This window comes from Solea senegalensis, linkage group LG19 (genome assembly GCF_019176455.1).
Source record: "Solea senegalensis isolate Sse05_10M linkage group LG19, IFAPA_SoseM_1, whole genome shotgun sequence".
Taxonomy (NCBI): domain Eukaryota; kingdom Metazoa; phylum Chordata; class Actinopteri; order Pleuronectiformes; family Soleidae; genus Solea; species Solea senegalensis.
In genome coordinates, this window is record NC_058038.1 from 7,706,084 (window position 1) to 7,722,319 (window position 16,236).

General features: G+C 42.6%; 1 protein-coding gene across 2 annotated transcripts in view; it reads right to left on the bottom strand.

The window, feature by feature from the left end:
• Positions 1-2,964: 2,964 nt before the first annotated feature.
• Positions 2,965-16,236, bottom strand: part of syt3 (synaptotagmin III) — a 30,528-nt gene continuing 17,256 nt past the window's right edge. For both annotated transcript variants that reach the window (XM_044050980.1, XM_044050981.1), the window contains 7 exons: positions 13,555-13,681; positions 11,012-11,230; positions 9,392-9,512; positions 8,009-8,180; positions 7,195-7,324; positions 6,415-6,509; positions 2,965-6,060 (listed from right to left, as the gene is read on the bottom strand). In XM_044050980.1, coding sequence (XP_043906915.1) covers positions 6,420-6,509; positions 7,195-7,324; positions 8,009-8,180; positions 9,392-9,512; positions 11,012-11,230; positions 13,555-13,681 — 859 coding nt within the window. In that variant the 3' untranslated portion in view covers positions 2,965-6,060; positions 6,415-6,419. The remainder of the gene's footprint in view (positions 6,061-6,414; positions 6,510-7,194; positions 7,325-8,008; positions 8,181-9,391; positions 9,513-11,011; positions 11,231-13,554; positions 13,682-16,236) is intronic.

Here is a 16,236-nt window from a genome sequence, read left to right on the forward strand (position 1 = left end):
CCCTGTAATGGATAACAAAGGACAGTTTTGTGTTTGAAACACATTCCGAGCAAGAACACCAGAAATGTCCAACTGCTGTTGAGCCTTATCTCCAGGAGATGTCAGCAAATACCTAGAGTAGGACAGCAGCAGGCTCGTGCTCTTTATCACAGAGACAAGGTTACATATTGTGAGTTAAAGGGCCTTGCTCTCTTTAAGAGCCAGAAAGCCTGAGGATGGATTTGTCTTTAGTATGTAGACTATGTATTATCAGTAGACGGAGTAAAATCGTGCAAAGGAAAAGCTTCACAGCCCTTTCCTCGCAAAGCATTTCATCCAACCTGCCTTATAATATGATCTAAATGAGGATAAAACCTCCAATAACCTTAACTGGCTTGTAGCTTTTGTATCCTATATACTCTGAGCTTTCCTCTACAACTCAACCACAGAACCTTAGTGCTGATAACAGGGGCGTAATTACTACAGCAGCTATCAGCATGCTAACCTGCTGTCAGATCAGTGCAACACACCAGCGCCTAACCTGTCGTTGTAACACACTGTTTCTCTGGGTCCAACAATAGCATCAACTCCCCTGTGGTAATGCCAGCAAATCTGCTCTGCATAGCAAAGCGTTTCAAAGCTCATCAACCCTCCCACAGAGACGATGCTACATGTCAATTTAACCCAAATTCTACTAACAGCAAGAAGCTGTGGGCTCAAACAGCTTTTCCATGTGCGTGTCAATAAGCAGAACCTCTTCGGGTGACCTAATAGAGGAAGGATTTATGCTCAAAGCTAACCCCCACACATCTACTTTGACGGAGCAATGTGGCCAAATTAAACCGACAGCATGTCTCATGAATGTTTGTGCAAGTGTGTATGTGTGACTATGCCTTCGTGGGCAACCTTTCACTTTGCAACTGTGATGCTTTGTGCTGCTCGGAGGAATATGTGTCTCGCTGCTTTGAACTTCAACACAACCACACACAAACTGTCAGTAGTTGCCAAGCAATTACAGAGAGCCTGCATTCCACATCTCCTTTTTGGAAAAGTACAAATATTTTCTTTATTTCATTTTGTTAAATATGAATGATGGATATAGCTGGTGCCTGATGTCTGCGTGGTCCAGGTGGTGTGGGGAAGACAATCAGTCTCCTGACCGTGGTGCCTAGCTGGGATGCTGAGGTCCAGATGGTCTGCTCACAACAGGTAATCACAGCCAGCATGCTGAGACACTGACATCCACACAAATGGTTAACCAGAACTACCCACAGCATTTGGAATGCAATGATAGTAACCTCCCCTGCCAGTCTCTGGGGTTTTTTCTATTGAGTCTGGCACTGGTGTTGTGCACTTCAGGTAGTGAGTAATGAACAGAGCTTAACTATGGATTTTTTTTTTGCCTCCATTTCTTAAAAGGCTGGGTTCTCTAATTTATTATGTAAAGAATAACTCAAATTCTTCACTTGCTACCACACAGTAAGTGTCACAGGGTGTTTCACAGAAGTCACTGTTTGTAAGGTGAACACTATTAAGTTCTTCCTTGAAAGCAATTTATAGAGAAGGTCAGATTCCAAGGCCCAGCTCCCATATTAATACTGTTCCCCCTGCAAAGGCAAGTACTTTAATACTACATACTGACTTGCATGCATCAAATTCATTATTTTGAAAGGTTTGGGGTATTATTTATAGAGATGGAATAAAAATGTTCAAAGGTGTGTGTGTGGCATAGTAAGGCGGTTCATATAGAAGTCACTTACTTTTCTGAAAACTTTGGTCACATCATCATTATTATTATTATTTTGCTTTTTTTTCTTCGGTCAAAAAACCTTATAATACCTAAGTAAAGCTGCTGTATTTATCTTTAATGATGTGATGGATTTCATTATGATTATGTACTGTATAATAATGAGATATAGTAGCAATAAGAGCCAAGGCCTTGCTGTCAGCTGACTTTAAATAAATCCCTTCAGCGTGATACAAACAGCTCTATATTGCACCCTCCCTTAGTCTCACACTCACTACCCCTCCCTCCATTTTTGCTTCTTTCAGCTCACTGAACTGAGTGAAATGTCTTTCAGACTAAATGATTTTTTTTTCATGGTGGGAAAGTTGCCATGGAGACAACATCGCCCCATCCTCCTCCCAGTTTTCTCTCAACAGTCAAGAGCATTAAAGCTATGCTAACTGGTACTCTGTCATGTGGGTGTGTGCATGTGATCACTGTGTGTGTGTGTGTGTGCTCGTGTTTCCCTCTTCTTGAACTGTTAGCACCGTCAGTATGCTGCAGGTGCCCCATGATGAGTGTGTCTATATACAGAGCTCTCCTCCTCCACTGCCTGTCTCCACGTCGACACACATTCTGCATGCAGCCATCGCCTCGTCTCTCCAGGTTTTCCCATTCGTGTCCTCCTCCTCCACCTCCTCACTGGCATTCTCCCGTTCTTCATCCTCCTTCATTTGTTTAATCCTCTCCTACTCCTCCTTCCCTGTCATCCCCCTGCACATCTGAGCTCGGTCTTCCTCCTCTCACTGCTTTCTGCTGAAGATTGCTACCAGGCCTCTTCCCATGAATGGGAGATAATAGCCACATGACAAATAATCATAATGAGAGTGTTTTAAAAATAAAGGGGGAGACGAAACAGAGGCAGGGAGGGGGAGAGATGGAGAAAAGTACACAGAGCAGGGGTCCATGCTCCATTTTGCATTTAGGCAAAACGCGGCCACAATAAAGAATTCATGACAAAGTGGCTGAATAATTATACGCGACTTAATGCACAGCAGAAAGTCAGAGAGCTGGGTGATAAAACAAAAAGTTCAGACTGCTTCTGTCCAGGTGAGCCAAATATAGACACAGATGTTCATCTGAAATATCCAGAGCTTTGCATTTTATATATAGCACACTGCTTAGCTTGTGTGATAGTGCTTTCTCTAGCTTCCCTTCCTCCAGAGCCACTGGATTAAAGGAAGTCAAAAACACAAGGCTGGATTATACATATCCTTTATTTCCTTTATCATTGCTTCAGTCATACTGTTACACATTCACCAACATCCTGCATCCTGATACAGCTGTCCCGACTGAAACAATCTCCCCCGACTAAACCCCCCATTCAAATTCTCAGCATAAACCAATAAAAAAGTAAACCTCTTGAATAAATTATATATAAAAAACAACAGAAAATCAAAACGAATACCAATTTGAGAAAGATAAATACAGCATAAAACAATGTTATTTCATCATTGTTGTTTTTGACCACATAGATAAACAAATGCGAGGTCTCCACTTAGTTGTCATTAGTAGTATTAGTATCAAGTTCATTGTCAGATTTTGCTTAAAGCATCTCTTATATAATTTTTCATTGTATCAAGTTGACATCATTCATGTTAATATAAGCATGCAAACATGTTTCCCCATGACCATTCAGAACTGCACTAACATGAGAAGACAGTGAGAGGAGGAGAGTTGAGGAGGGAGGGGGGGCACAGAGGAAAGAAAGAAAGAAAGAAAGAAAGAAGAGCAGAGGAGCAGGGGATGGTAGAACAAAATAGAGTGAGAGATGAGCAGAAGCAAGGATAAAGACAGAGACAAAAATGGAGGGAGATGGGGGACAGACAGAGGGAGGAGGAGAGTGAGGGAAAGTGCTGGTTCCACTATGAGTTCTGTAATCTATCACCAGGCTGTAACACAAGGGCTAAATAGGATAGACACAAGCAGAGAGAGAGGGAGGGAGAGCGAGATGGTGGCTGGGAAAGAGAGAGAGAATTATGGGTCCTTGCGACCAATGGATCAATACCATATCTACTTATACAAGCTGATCAATAACACCCCAGGTGACAAACCACATCGAGTACTGGCCGGGTATTATGCGGGTCGTGTTCACCTTCCAAATACCTGTTTAAGCACACCAGTAAATCTCACTGCAGTTCCATGATCCAAAGGTAAAAGAAAAAAGAAATAAACAAAGTGGATCCCTCCCCTAAAGCAAACACACACACACACAGACGTCTGTGATAAAAGTGTGTGTTGTTGTGTCAAACAATGAGAGGCAAATGGCAACGACAGCAATACTGTAGTAGCTGTAGTGAGGTGTTGTACCGTTTGTTTGCTGAGGTTACAGTAGTAGCAGTGACAGACACGGCTTTATAGGTCTGTATCTGATTACATAGGAAGTGTAGAAGTTCCACGACGCACCTATTCTCTCACAACACCTCCTCCCTGTTGTCTTGCTTAAAGGGGATCTAAATTTGTCATGATCCGTAGGCCGTAACAAATGAGCCTCAGATTTTTTTTTTCTTTCTTTCTTTTATAAGCATTCCCTTCTGGTAAATTGAATCAAAACACACCCAACAATTTAATTTTCAACAACTGTGCCATCTGCTTTTTTTTTTCCCTCCTCGCACATACAGTACACAAATTACTGAAAGAAGTACACGATCAACACAGTTACTTACATCAGGCAAAGGGTTAGAGAGGAAAGGAGGGTAGAATGATTGGCAGCTGATTTCAGAGACGACATAGACAATACAAACTAATGTCTATGAAAGACAAGTTTCCCCACCTAGTGCAATGAGGCATGTAAAGTACACACACATACATACATACACCCAAAACGTACTCTCACACACACTCGTGGACACACAAAAATGGTTTCTTGTAAAGACATGGGACACGTTTGGCGCCGAGACAAGCATTTCAGTCCCTGAATGCCGCGGGGGGGGGAGTGAGGGACGTGAAGACAGAAAAAGGACGAGGGAGGCGGTGAGCACAGTAACGTGTCACGCACACTGTCACAGAGACACACACAGACACGCGCACCCACACACACACACACACACAGACACGCACAAATACAAAACAAACACTCACAAACACACTAATAAAAGCAACACAGGTGTGTGTGTTCTTCTTAAGTCTTGTCAGGGAAAGTATGTGGAGATTTTTGAAGAAACGTTTCTCGGTCGAAGGTGAGCGATGGTGTCGTGAGAGAAGGAAACAATAAGTCCCGGAATGGTAGAAAAATAAAATAGAGTGGTGATATCTCTCCCTGGTATACGTCCTCCAGCGAGTACACTCCAATCTGATGCTGGTCCAGTCCTAAACACAGGCTGTGCTTTTCAACCCGTCTCGTCCTATTTTAGGAAAAATGTGCCACTTTGGCCAGAAAGCTGGGGGCAAACAAACAGTCCGTGTCTCTCTTTAGCTTATACATCTCATCATTGGTGGACAGTATAAAAAAAAAAATAATGGCATGAATAAAATCCTTTCCTGATGGTTACAATTATACACAAAAGACACATCATTCAAAAGAATAAAATCTGATACAGACGAGCACCATGAGGACTGGGACTAAAAGCATGACGTATTGGGACACATTTTTAAGGTTGTGTTACATGCTTAGACCAATGAGTCTGTTCTCATTTTTTTGCTCCTCTGACATCAATAAAGACCACTGGATGCTTCGTTGTCATTCCTCTGGGGAAAATAAGCGAGATAAGTCCAAAACCAGATTGTGAGGAGCCTGGGAAAGGCGTCCAAAATGGCCGGGAGAATCCTCCATGGATGCTGTGTCTGTTCTATACAGGAAAAAAAAAAGTGCTTTCCAGTACAGTATGGCATATGCTGGACACACGGTGATTTTCTTCTTTTCTAGTCGGTACAAGGGCATGAACCTTTGGTCCTGGTTGACATGATGATTCTATGACGGCTGTCTATTTTTCCTTTTTTTTTGTTTTCAAGAGAGAAAAATGTGTCACGTCACACTCCTGCTAGATGAGATTCTACACTAAATCTGAAACACACATGAACTACGCACATACTGTAATCTTGTGTGTGTGTGTGTGTGTGTGTGTGTGTGTCCCGTGTAGCCTGTTGCTCGACGCGTCGACCGTGTTCGATGTTGTTGTTTTTCCCGGGCCAGATAAAGACAGCGCAGGACGTGGAGGATTCATTAGCAGGAGCAAAACAGCGAGTAGCAGTTGGACACTAGCAGTGTCTCTGTGTCTCTCTTTCTTTGATGGAGAGAATTATTCACAGATGAGAGGGAAGAAAGGAAAGTCTGGAGCTGGAGAGACGGTAATGACCTGAAAGAAGAGGGAGTGAGGGAGAGGAGGCAGATTAAGCAAGAGAGACAGTGCTGGGGAATATATAAACAGTATGCAGCAACCGTATGTTTGGGGGGAGGAGGAGGGGGGAGGGATTACGTAACCTACAATATCTAGATTATACAGATGCGTTTTTGCCTTGAGCTCCCACATCTGACAGCTCCACAGCCTCCACTTTATCACACACTCACAGTCAGGTCGTGCTTTTAAAGGCTCCACCAGTTTTCTCGTGTCAGTCTGATGTGAGCTTCACTTTAAGGGTCTGACACGCTGCTGACTGGATCATGTGTCTTCACAAAAAAAAGAAATCAAAAATAATCAGGAGAGACTCACAGTTTTTAATCGGAGTGAGGACTGTCCACAACGATGTGTGGCTTCGGGGAGGATGTTGCAGCACTCTTCGACACAAATGTACCAATTGCTTTTTCCTGCAGGGAAAGAGGACATTTTATGAATGATGCAGTGTCGTAGATGAATTACCCAACAGAGTATAACCTAATTCATTTTTTCTCTCCACGTAACATCCTATTCTGCGTGGTCAGTGTTAGTGGCTTTAAAAATTAATTACATTTAGTTGACCTTAAAATAACTATACATTATTGCATATTGTATATTATCTGTGCACATGCTGCATGCTTCACCCAGCGATTCCACTGAATGCCTGTGTTCTATTTTTTTGCGGGACAGGACGACAAACACCACATTACAACATTAAAAGCATTATTTTCAGAATAAAAGCCCCCATATTGTAATCATCGTTTTGTCTCCATTATTTTACTTTTGTTGTTTTAATGGATTTAATGATTATATACATTTTACGGTTAACAATGATGATGTTTACATGAATACAATGTATTAATCTATACTGGAATATGTTTATATATATATAAATATATATATAGCCCTCTATTGTACTACTCTCAATAGCACTACTGCTATTATTCAAGTAAGTTCTTGCTTACTATCAACCTCATTTGATAAAATCAAGTTGCCTATGATGTACTGCACCAGCCTATATATGGAATATAAAATGCAGTATGTGGTATGAGATCATATGTGTGATAAACACACCACACACACACAAACAAGCCCACATTATAATACGCTCATTACCTCCACAAGCTGATGCCAGTGCTCGATTGGCTTACGTGGATTGGCCAGCATGGATGCCCAGTGCTCTCTTCCTGGCCCGTCAGCCTCGCTTCCTACACGACACATCCCTATAACCTCGTTATGACCAATACTATCAGGAATAGAAGCACGAGATAGACAGAGGAAGCCAGAGCACAGAGTCGGAAAGGGAGGGTTTTGAGAGGGGGAGAGAGAGAGAGAGCAAATAAAAAAGCAGAGAGAGGGGGAAGAGAGACAGGGCTTGTAATAAACAGGCATAGAGAGTCTCATTTATCAACCTTGGGTATTGAGATTGGGATATTGAATAGCAGTTCACAAATACACAAGACATCGTGTAGAAGCTTGATGTCAGGGGGGTGGGGGGGGGGGTGGGCAACAAGGACAAATATCACAAAAGCACACACACCTATGGAAGTGCCAAATGGAGGGCAGCCTAAATAACAGGGAGGTGGTTGCATCTGTACACAAACACATCAACCAGCCAAGTGTTGCTGTGAGTGGCAGACAGAGAAAGGCTGGTGGTGGGTCTGCTTCCCTCGTACACCATTAGCATAAGTCATGCTTATTCATGGTGGTGCACGTCCACCGCCAATGTGACTCATGAGGCAGCCATCATTTTGTTCAACACAGGCCGCGACGCCGTCAACGTCTTGACGACCACGCTGCCACAGCAGACATTATGCTGCATGTGCAAACACACACGCATTCAATAAGGAGCACACTTCACAGCAATGATCAGTTTCATTTTCAAGTCCCCAGAGCATGCAACCATGTAATAACAGCACCGCTCGCTCACCAGTCGTAGTCCATCACTGCAATGATGATGGATACGCTTTCTATATTTTCATTGGGAATGTCAAACACCAGCGCCTCGTTGTACGTGGGGTTCAGTGTGTTTTTCTTAATGGAAGTCTTCCTCTTTTTTAACCTTCGCCCGTCACAGACCAGGGAGGCCTTCACGTACGGGTCTGAAGGACAATCCCAGAGAGAGAGAGATAGTTAGAAAGATGGAAAAGAAAAAGAGGAGTCGTGTGTGAAAAAAAAAGAAGAGATGGGAGATGGAATCGGAAACAGAGCATAGAAAATATTTCAAGGAAGAAAACCAGAGGCAGGAAGCACAGAGAATAAGATAAGAGGGAGGGGGAATCCCACAGAAACATGATCACAGTTATCTGTGCCTGCAACATAAAAGGTATGAAAATCAAGTCACCTTGACAAAGCTGGATTAGGAGCACAAAAGGAGAAAAGCAGCACCCGCACAGGTCGAATCACTTCTGTTAAACATTCAACATGTGCAGCTCAGTCACAGCAGCCAGAGGTAACACACACACACACACACACACACACACACACGCGGCCATCACTCAGTTTTTAAGCATCTTTCAGCTGCGTGCAATTATCCTGGGATCACTGATGGTCGTTATCATTTTGGGATCTCATTTAATCTGAGAAAACACTGCTGTCGCAAGTGTCAATACTTTAAAAGACGGGTAAGTAAAGAATAAAACATTTTCAGTATTTACTGAAATAAACGTCTAAAAACGACTGTTGTTTGTCCCGTTTCTGCAGACTCACAGTCATTTGGAGTCACACCTGCAGCTACTTCTGCTTACAACAAAAATATGCAGAAGAAAACTTAAAGTGAATGTCACATGTGCGACTAATGAACTTTGCAGCTTGGGGTAGTAAATTCATAATGTATAAACTCCCCCAGATTCTCGCACAGAATGATCAATCTTGTAATTCTCAGCTCCTTCCAGGATTCACGTCGCACAGATTTATATTAATTTACTTTCCCCCATTTCCTTAACATGCTTTATGTTCCCTTACTCCGGTGACTGATTTATTAGGTTTTGGGAAATCACACTGTAATCGAATAATAATTAGAATGAATGCAAAGTTTTCCAGGAAAACAGGTTTTGTAATTGTAAAGAACCCAATGCAATGTGCTGGATTGTATCTTTGTGTCTTTTACACACGAACATACTATAAATCAGAATAAGATATAAGCCTAAGAGAAGACTGGAAAACAACATGCATCATTCACCGACAGCTTTCATAAGATACGGCGTTAAAACCATTTTTTTGTCACGCTTTCCTTTTAAATGAGTTTTCCAGTCGAGCTGCCTGCTGAAGGTCATTTTGCAGCATGACATGCGAGAGCTTGTTAATCTTTTACCTGAGAAGCCGGTCAGGTCCATGGCTTTGAGGTTGGTGGCCTTGATGATTGTAGCAGTGAGCCTGCCAGCGGTGGGCAGGTAACACAGCGAGAAATTAAGCTCCCCGAGATCGGCCTTCTCCTGTGGATCACCCCGCACGCACACACACACACACACACACACACACACAGTGAGTGAGTGAGTGAGTGAGTGAGTGAGTGAGGGTTGAGAAAAGGAGCAGGGACACTGTGATCTCACATACACACATGGCGTCAGAAACCGAGAGAGAAAGTGAAAATCGCTAATAGGCAGACGCCAATGGCTTTTGGATGATTGTCTGTTGCCTGAAAAGAGCTACTGTACAGACTGTGACTGATGACGGACAACAGCAGGCGTCCTAATGTGGACAGGCAGAGTGTTTAGACCGAGGGACGGAGCCATCACTGTAAATGAATCATATGTCAATCTGTCAAAGACCCCCCGAGTGAAGGAAAGTGTTAAGTAGAGCTGACGATTCTCCAGGCTTTTTATGTCACTGCCTGCACTCCCGTCTACTGATCCTCTCACAGCCTGTGGTCTCAGTGGCACCACGGTAATGACACCGGTGATATTCAGGTCACACTGCAGCCTGATGACTCCTCAGAGGCTCTGAGCCTCACTAATCAATACCTCCCAAAGCGAAGCGGTGAAATACACTGAGACGCTGATATTTAAACTTATTTAATAAATGAATCGCCACTGCCAAAAACATTTGAAGACTTTGCTCTATCTAATTTGCTAATAGCCTTCTATGAATATTTCATATAAATCTCCTTGGACACAGTTTGATATAAAGTTTGAATGTGGCCAACAGTTCCTTTCCAGTAATCCGTCTGAGCTGGTTTTTCACTTTACCAGACTCGGAATTCATCTATACTGCAGGCAGTTTCTAGTCTGTGCCATTTATGTGCATCCTCTCTGCACACGATGTGACTGTACATCCACAATCTTCAGGCGACAAACAACAACTTGTAGTTTCCTAAATTCCCAGTTTATGTTTTGCTCAATGAAAATCAAGACATTTTTGAATGTACTGAGGGAAAATAAACGGGGTGGAGTGGCTCAGTGGTTAAGACCGGTACCCTGTTTGCGAAAGACATCATGGTCGCAATGGTTGCAAGTTCGACTCCACCCCTGGCTGATTGTACTCAATTCCATTGTAAGTCGCTTTGGATAAAAGCGTCTGCTAAATGACATGTAATGTAATGTAAACCAATCCGAGCCACCTATTTTGACATATTTATATCGTCCAATTAAAGAGGCTGAATTCGACAAAGATGACAACACCAATACTAAACAGTTAAGTGTATTTCTAACCTAAAATCGTGCTTTTGAAAGTGCACAAAAATGTTAGAAATGGAACTCAAACAACAGCTTCAAAACAAAAATCATGTTAGTGTTTTCAAGAATGCAGTTGTGGATCAAATTGAAGATAATAATTTTGATCCAGAATTTTGGAACCCATGCGTGATTTGCTCGATTCAAGGTTCCATTTCTCACAGCCTCAGTCCGCTCATTTGCGACTGCTGCTGCCAGCGTCGCCTTAAACCTCGTTTAAATGAGATCTAATCTAATCTAATCTAGTGTGGGCCTCTCCTTACCGCAGTGCCCTCTACGATGTCCCTCCAGACAGGTTTGTCCCCACTGCCCTCGCTGAAGTCCAGCAGGTTGTCCACCACTACCTGGCCGATCAAGTCATGTCTGGAGAAGCGGTCGAAGTCGTACACAGAGAAATGCAGCTTCCTGGAATGTAGCTCATTCAGCGGTACGCCGAACTGAAATGTCTCATTGAAGATTGGGTTTAAGGTCTTTCTGTGAACCTGAGACGGGAGACAGAGTGAGAATTTATTACATTTTGACGTTTCATAAGACACATATACGTCTTTCAACAGGAAGGCTTGAGGCACAACATCAACAACTCACTGTAATAAATTGCCTCTAAAAAGTGATGGATTTTACAAACACTAGGGATGAGCTGATACGATACTCTGCATCAGTCCGATACTTGCAAAATCTCTGGATGGGATATCAACCAGATTAGACTGTAAAATCCAATAGAATCCAAAAATAGCTTCACTATGCACACGCTGTAACAATGAAAATAAAGATCAGCAACAGCAACAGTCATGTTGTGACGCTGTTTATTTCTTCTAAACACAACTGTGTCTTTCTTGAAGTACAGTCACTGAATAGTTTTTCATGACTGCAGAGTGAACGTCTTATCGGGAGCAGGGCCGGCGTTTTTGAGTGAAAAAAAAACAAAACATATTTTGTCTCTATCTCCTCAACCAAACAAACAGTGTGTGGACGCGTCGTCACAAACACAGAAAGTGCTGGATTTTCAAAGCGTGTCATGTAGCTTTGGACTGGGACTCAAATATAGCTATCGGCGTGAAGGTCTCATCCGTGGAAACCACACTTATCTGAGGAGCACAGAGTGGAGCTGCAGTCGGTCAAAATGTGTTTCTGGTAAAGCTCCCAAAGCTGTGAATTTGAAATGTTTTGGTGGTGAATCTTTAACCTCATATTTGAGTCGCTGTTCTGTTCGTGTTTTCTGTTTTTCTGCTCCTGCAAACCGCAGTGTTGAACACAAACGGGCATCATTTCCTGTCTTTAATCGTCACACAGCAGCAAACACAGCTTTTGATTATCCTGTAGGATAAATCCCATTATTACACGTGAACATCATGAAAATGACTCATCTATGTCCTTTGAAAAAGAAAACATGTCAAGACACAGACTATTCCAGAGGGTTTGATTTATAGTGACACCACATTAACTAAAATGCCCTTGGGCAATAAAATTAACCTCCATCACACCAGCTGACCTTGTTCCTCAGCCAGAGGGAGAAAAGTAAATTTCACCTGTTCAGGTGGGATGACAGATTAAATCGAACCTGCCGAAATGAAATAGAGACCATTAAACTAAATTTAAAATCCAATATTTTGCTCCCAGACATTTACAAGTTCTTTCTAGAAAATGCTTCCTATAGGAAAGTGTTTTTATTCGAAACTCCAGCTCAATGCTGCATTTTCTGTCTCGACTGATCATTTTAAATCAGCCAGATGAAAGCGGCTGTGGTGGCTACAACTTCCTACAAATCACGTTTGAACACATTTTGTACTATTTGCTGCTTTACTGGTTGGATTAAGATGCCATGAAATAATCTGGTATGAATGTGGTCACGCAAAATAAAGACTGTGTGATCAATAGAGTTGTGACACAGTTTTTGTCACTCTGGCTTATTAGCACTTGATGATTACACGTTAGCTCTGGATTAAAGAGGGACTGATGGAGAAGCGGTGCTTTTAGAAACGGCAAACACAAAAGGTTTAACATCTTAATGGAGGTAAAGTCTATTTCTCGTCTCTTTCTCGGGATGAATAAGAGCATGAAAAGTACGGGTGCTGTAACAGTTCCATTATAATAAGGACACGACTGAAGTTAAACAATCGCGCGCACTCTAAAAAAAAAAAGCGGGGCAATGTCATGCAAATGAGTGTAGCATTCATGCTTTTCAATGGCTTTTGTGGTACACAGGATTCAGTCACACAAAGAGGCTAAACCAAAAGGGAGACATTTCAGACCCCCATTATTACTGAAACCCTTTGGATCTACAGTAAATTCTGATCCATTTCAGCTTCAGGATTTATCCACGTTTTATTCTCACACTGTACAAAACCACAAGTTATATTTATGGATATACAACAGAGCACTACAACTCATATTTTTGAGGTGCCTTGAGCTTCTCCACGGAAAATAAATTTGAAGAGAGCTTCTTTTTTTCTCTCTCTCTCTCTTTCGTTGAGGACTAAGGGTCTATTTCTCGGTACAGAACATGTCAAAATGTACTCAAATATTGACTCAACTGTCCTCAAACACCAGAATAATACACAGGAGTTTAGTATCAGTGCCCTGTAATAGTCGGAAGCACATTATCTTGAATAAATTATGCTCCAGATTATATTTGATCACCCGAGTGAGACTGTAACGATTCCCCGGGAGGAGACTGGATCATCAGAGCAGGAAGAAACAAGCAGGAGGGAAAACAGCAAGTCACAGATGATGACACTTTTTCTTTGTTGTTTTGTTTTCACTACCTTTAAGTTTAGAATAGTGTGAAGATAGTACACATGTGACGCACCTTGGTCTGGAATTTCTTCTTCCTGTCTGGCAGTAGGTAGATCTTGACATAAGGATCAGAGAAACCGTTGGCGTCCTTTGCTGGCAGGTCCAAAGCTTTCAGTATCTTCACCACCAACTGCTCCGTACTAACACACAAATACACAAACAGGAGAAAAAAAACAATATATTAGACGAGTAATGTGCTCATAAAAGGGGAGAGGTGGGGGGGTGCATAAATTTAGACAAATACTCAACCCAGACAGGATCAACCCACACTTACAAACACCTGTGCAGGCCACACATGCACATCACAGCGTGGGTGGTGCTGTGTGTGTGTGTGTGTGTGTGTGTGTGTGTGATTGTGCGTCATCCCTGCAGCTTTATCATGCATGCACCGTGTTCAACATGAGCACACATGTACGTTTAGTGAGAGGGAGTCAGGTCGAGGCTGAGCTCATTAATAATGTTTAAACAGCTAATAAAGAGGTGTTTATTGGTATGAATGGAGAGGACAAAGATGATTATCTGACTAATCAATCAACAGGTTTTTTTAATGGCAAAATAGCTGTGGGGGTTTGGACTGATCATCATGAGCAATTAATCAATAACATAACAAGATTTATTTCACTAATAATCATGGTTAGCACCGGGTTCGCGACCCAGTCGGAGCCAGGATCTTTCTGCAGTTTGCATGGGTTCTGGGTTCGTCTGTTTGTCCCTATGTGACCCTGTGATGGACTGATGTATGTCAGCTGAGACTGAGTATGTACAATTTGATCAATACTGCACTGAGCCTCTACAGCAGTGGTTGACAACCTGGGGGTCAGGAACCCCACAAGGGCCAGCACCTTCCGGGAGTGGGAAATAAAGTAAAGCATGTTCACAAGTGTGTAAACTCAACATCAAAGTTTAAAACACAAGTAACTGAATTCACTTTTGTTTGAGAAAATGGCAAAATGCAGTTGCAACACACCAATGAATCTCTGGACTATTTAACTGATTATCATTGACTGTCTGGACCTTGAAATGTCTTTTACTTTGTAATTATATAAGATGAAAAACCTTTTCTGAAACATTTCAGTGCTGCTTATTTTATGTGCCAGAAGGTGGATTTGGGTTTCCTGGGGGGTGGGGTCTCATACTTAATGTGCTCTTTCATTGACAAGAAACATTACATAAACACTACACCTGAACTGTACTTCCTGGGACACATTTTTGGCATAGGATAAAAATAAAGGAACAAAAAGGCTGACTTGCCCTTAAAGCAACAAAGCGAGCACATATGCACGTGTAAGCACTGCAGCAGAACTCTGAGTCTTTTTCTGTCACGCACACACACGTAAATGTACACCTGAGCGATCGGACACACACACACACGCACACATCCACATGACGGCCCCCTCCACAGTTACGCCTGCATCTCACGCACAGTTTATTATGTATTTAATCACCAGATGAAGATGAAGACGGCTCGGAGGCCTTTAATCAGACCTCGTTAGACTTGTGTCTCACTGTGTTAACCCGAGTGTCAGCACTTCATCAGGGGCTTTTGGAGAGCCGCGTGAACTTGAGCCGCGTGGGGGCGGAGGAAGGATCAGCGGGGGCCAGACAGAAACAGTGACCCCGCTTGTAACATCTGCTGCCTGTGTGCACGAGTCACAAATAAGATGCTTGTTGACAATACAGCCGTGGCCAATCGCAGGACTCGTTTACCTCTGCGTCACATCTAATTAAGTCAATTAGACAAACATGGCCACTCTGCAATCAGAGCAAATCAGGGAGGTGATACACAGAGCAAACTGCAACAGGAAATTACAGTTACAGCCGAGCCAGATAAATATTTGAACTAAAAAACCCTGACCAATTTAATTATGTATCTAATGATCATTTAATCCAGTATAATTTTGTGACATGCTGGTGGTAGACTACTGCCACCAGTTCACAGATCTACATAAATGGGAATGACAGGAAGATGTCTCATTAAAAGAAGGAAAAAGAACTCCACCTATTTCTGATGATTATGCATTTTCCTGCATTAGTTACTTCTTTTTTCCCCCCACACAATTGCAGAGACATGCTGCACAGGACATCTATTATTGCTCGAGCACAGAGCAGAATTCACAGCCTCATTCCTGGTAGACAATGCCCGAAAGCCACCGTGCAATTCCCACGGTGGAAATGTGTCAGCTTTTAATGGGATCGTCAATAGAAATGCCTTTCCCAGAGGATCTGAGGAAGATTGACATTGTTGTTCTGACTGCTGCTCCCAACAGCAGGGGTTTCACACATTAACATGTTCTTCTTATCACCAGTCCAAGCGCCAACACACCTCCACGTGTATCTTGCCCTACACACATAAGCACGCAGTTGCCATGCAGCTTCATCTGTACTAAGCGTTCTTCTTTTCCCTCTCCCTCCGTCCTACACTGCTCTCACTGAAACACTTTCCCTCCAGTGTAATGACAGGCGACTACAGCACGACATAAATTATCCTGTGGCTTTATAAATGGGGAGAGAGAGAGAGAGAGAGAGAAAGACACATGAATAGTTTTCATCATTACCCTCCCTACCAATACAACCCTCCTGCTAATTCTCCGTGTCTGTGACTCCGGCTATAACACAGTCTGCTGTTATTATGTGTTGACAGGGGCTGCTGTTTAAAGTGGCCGGTAATAAATAATTCATGACTGAAACGGCCTCG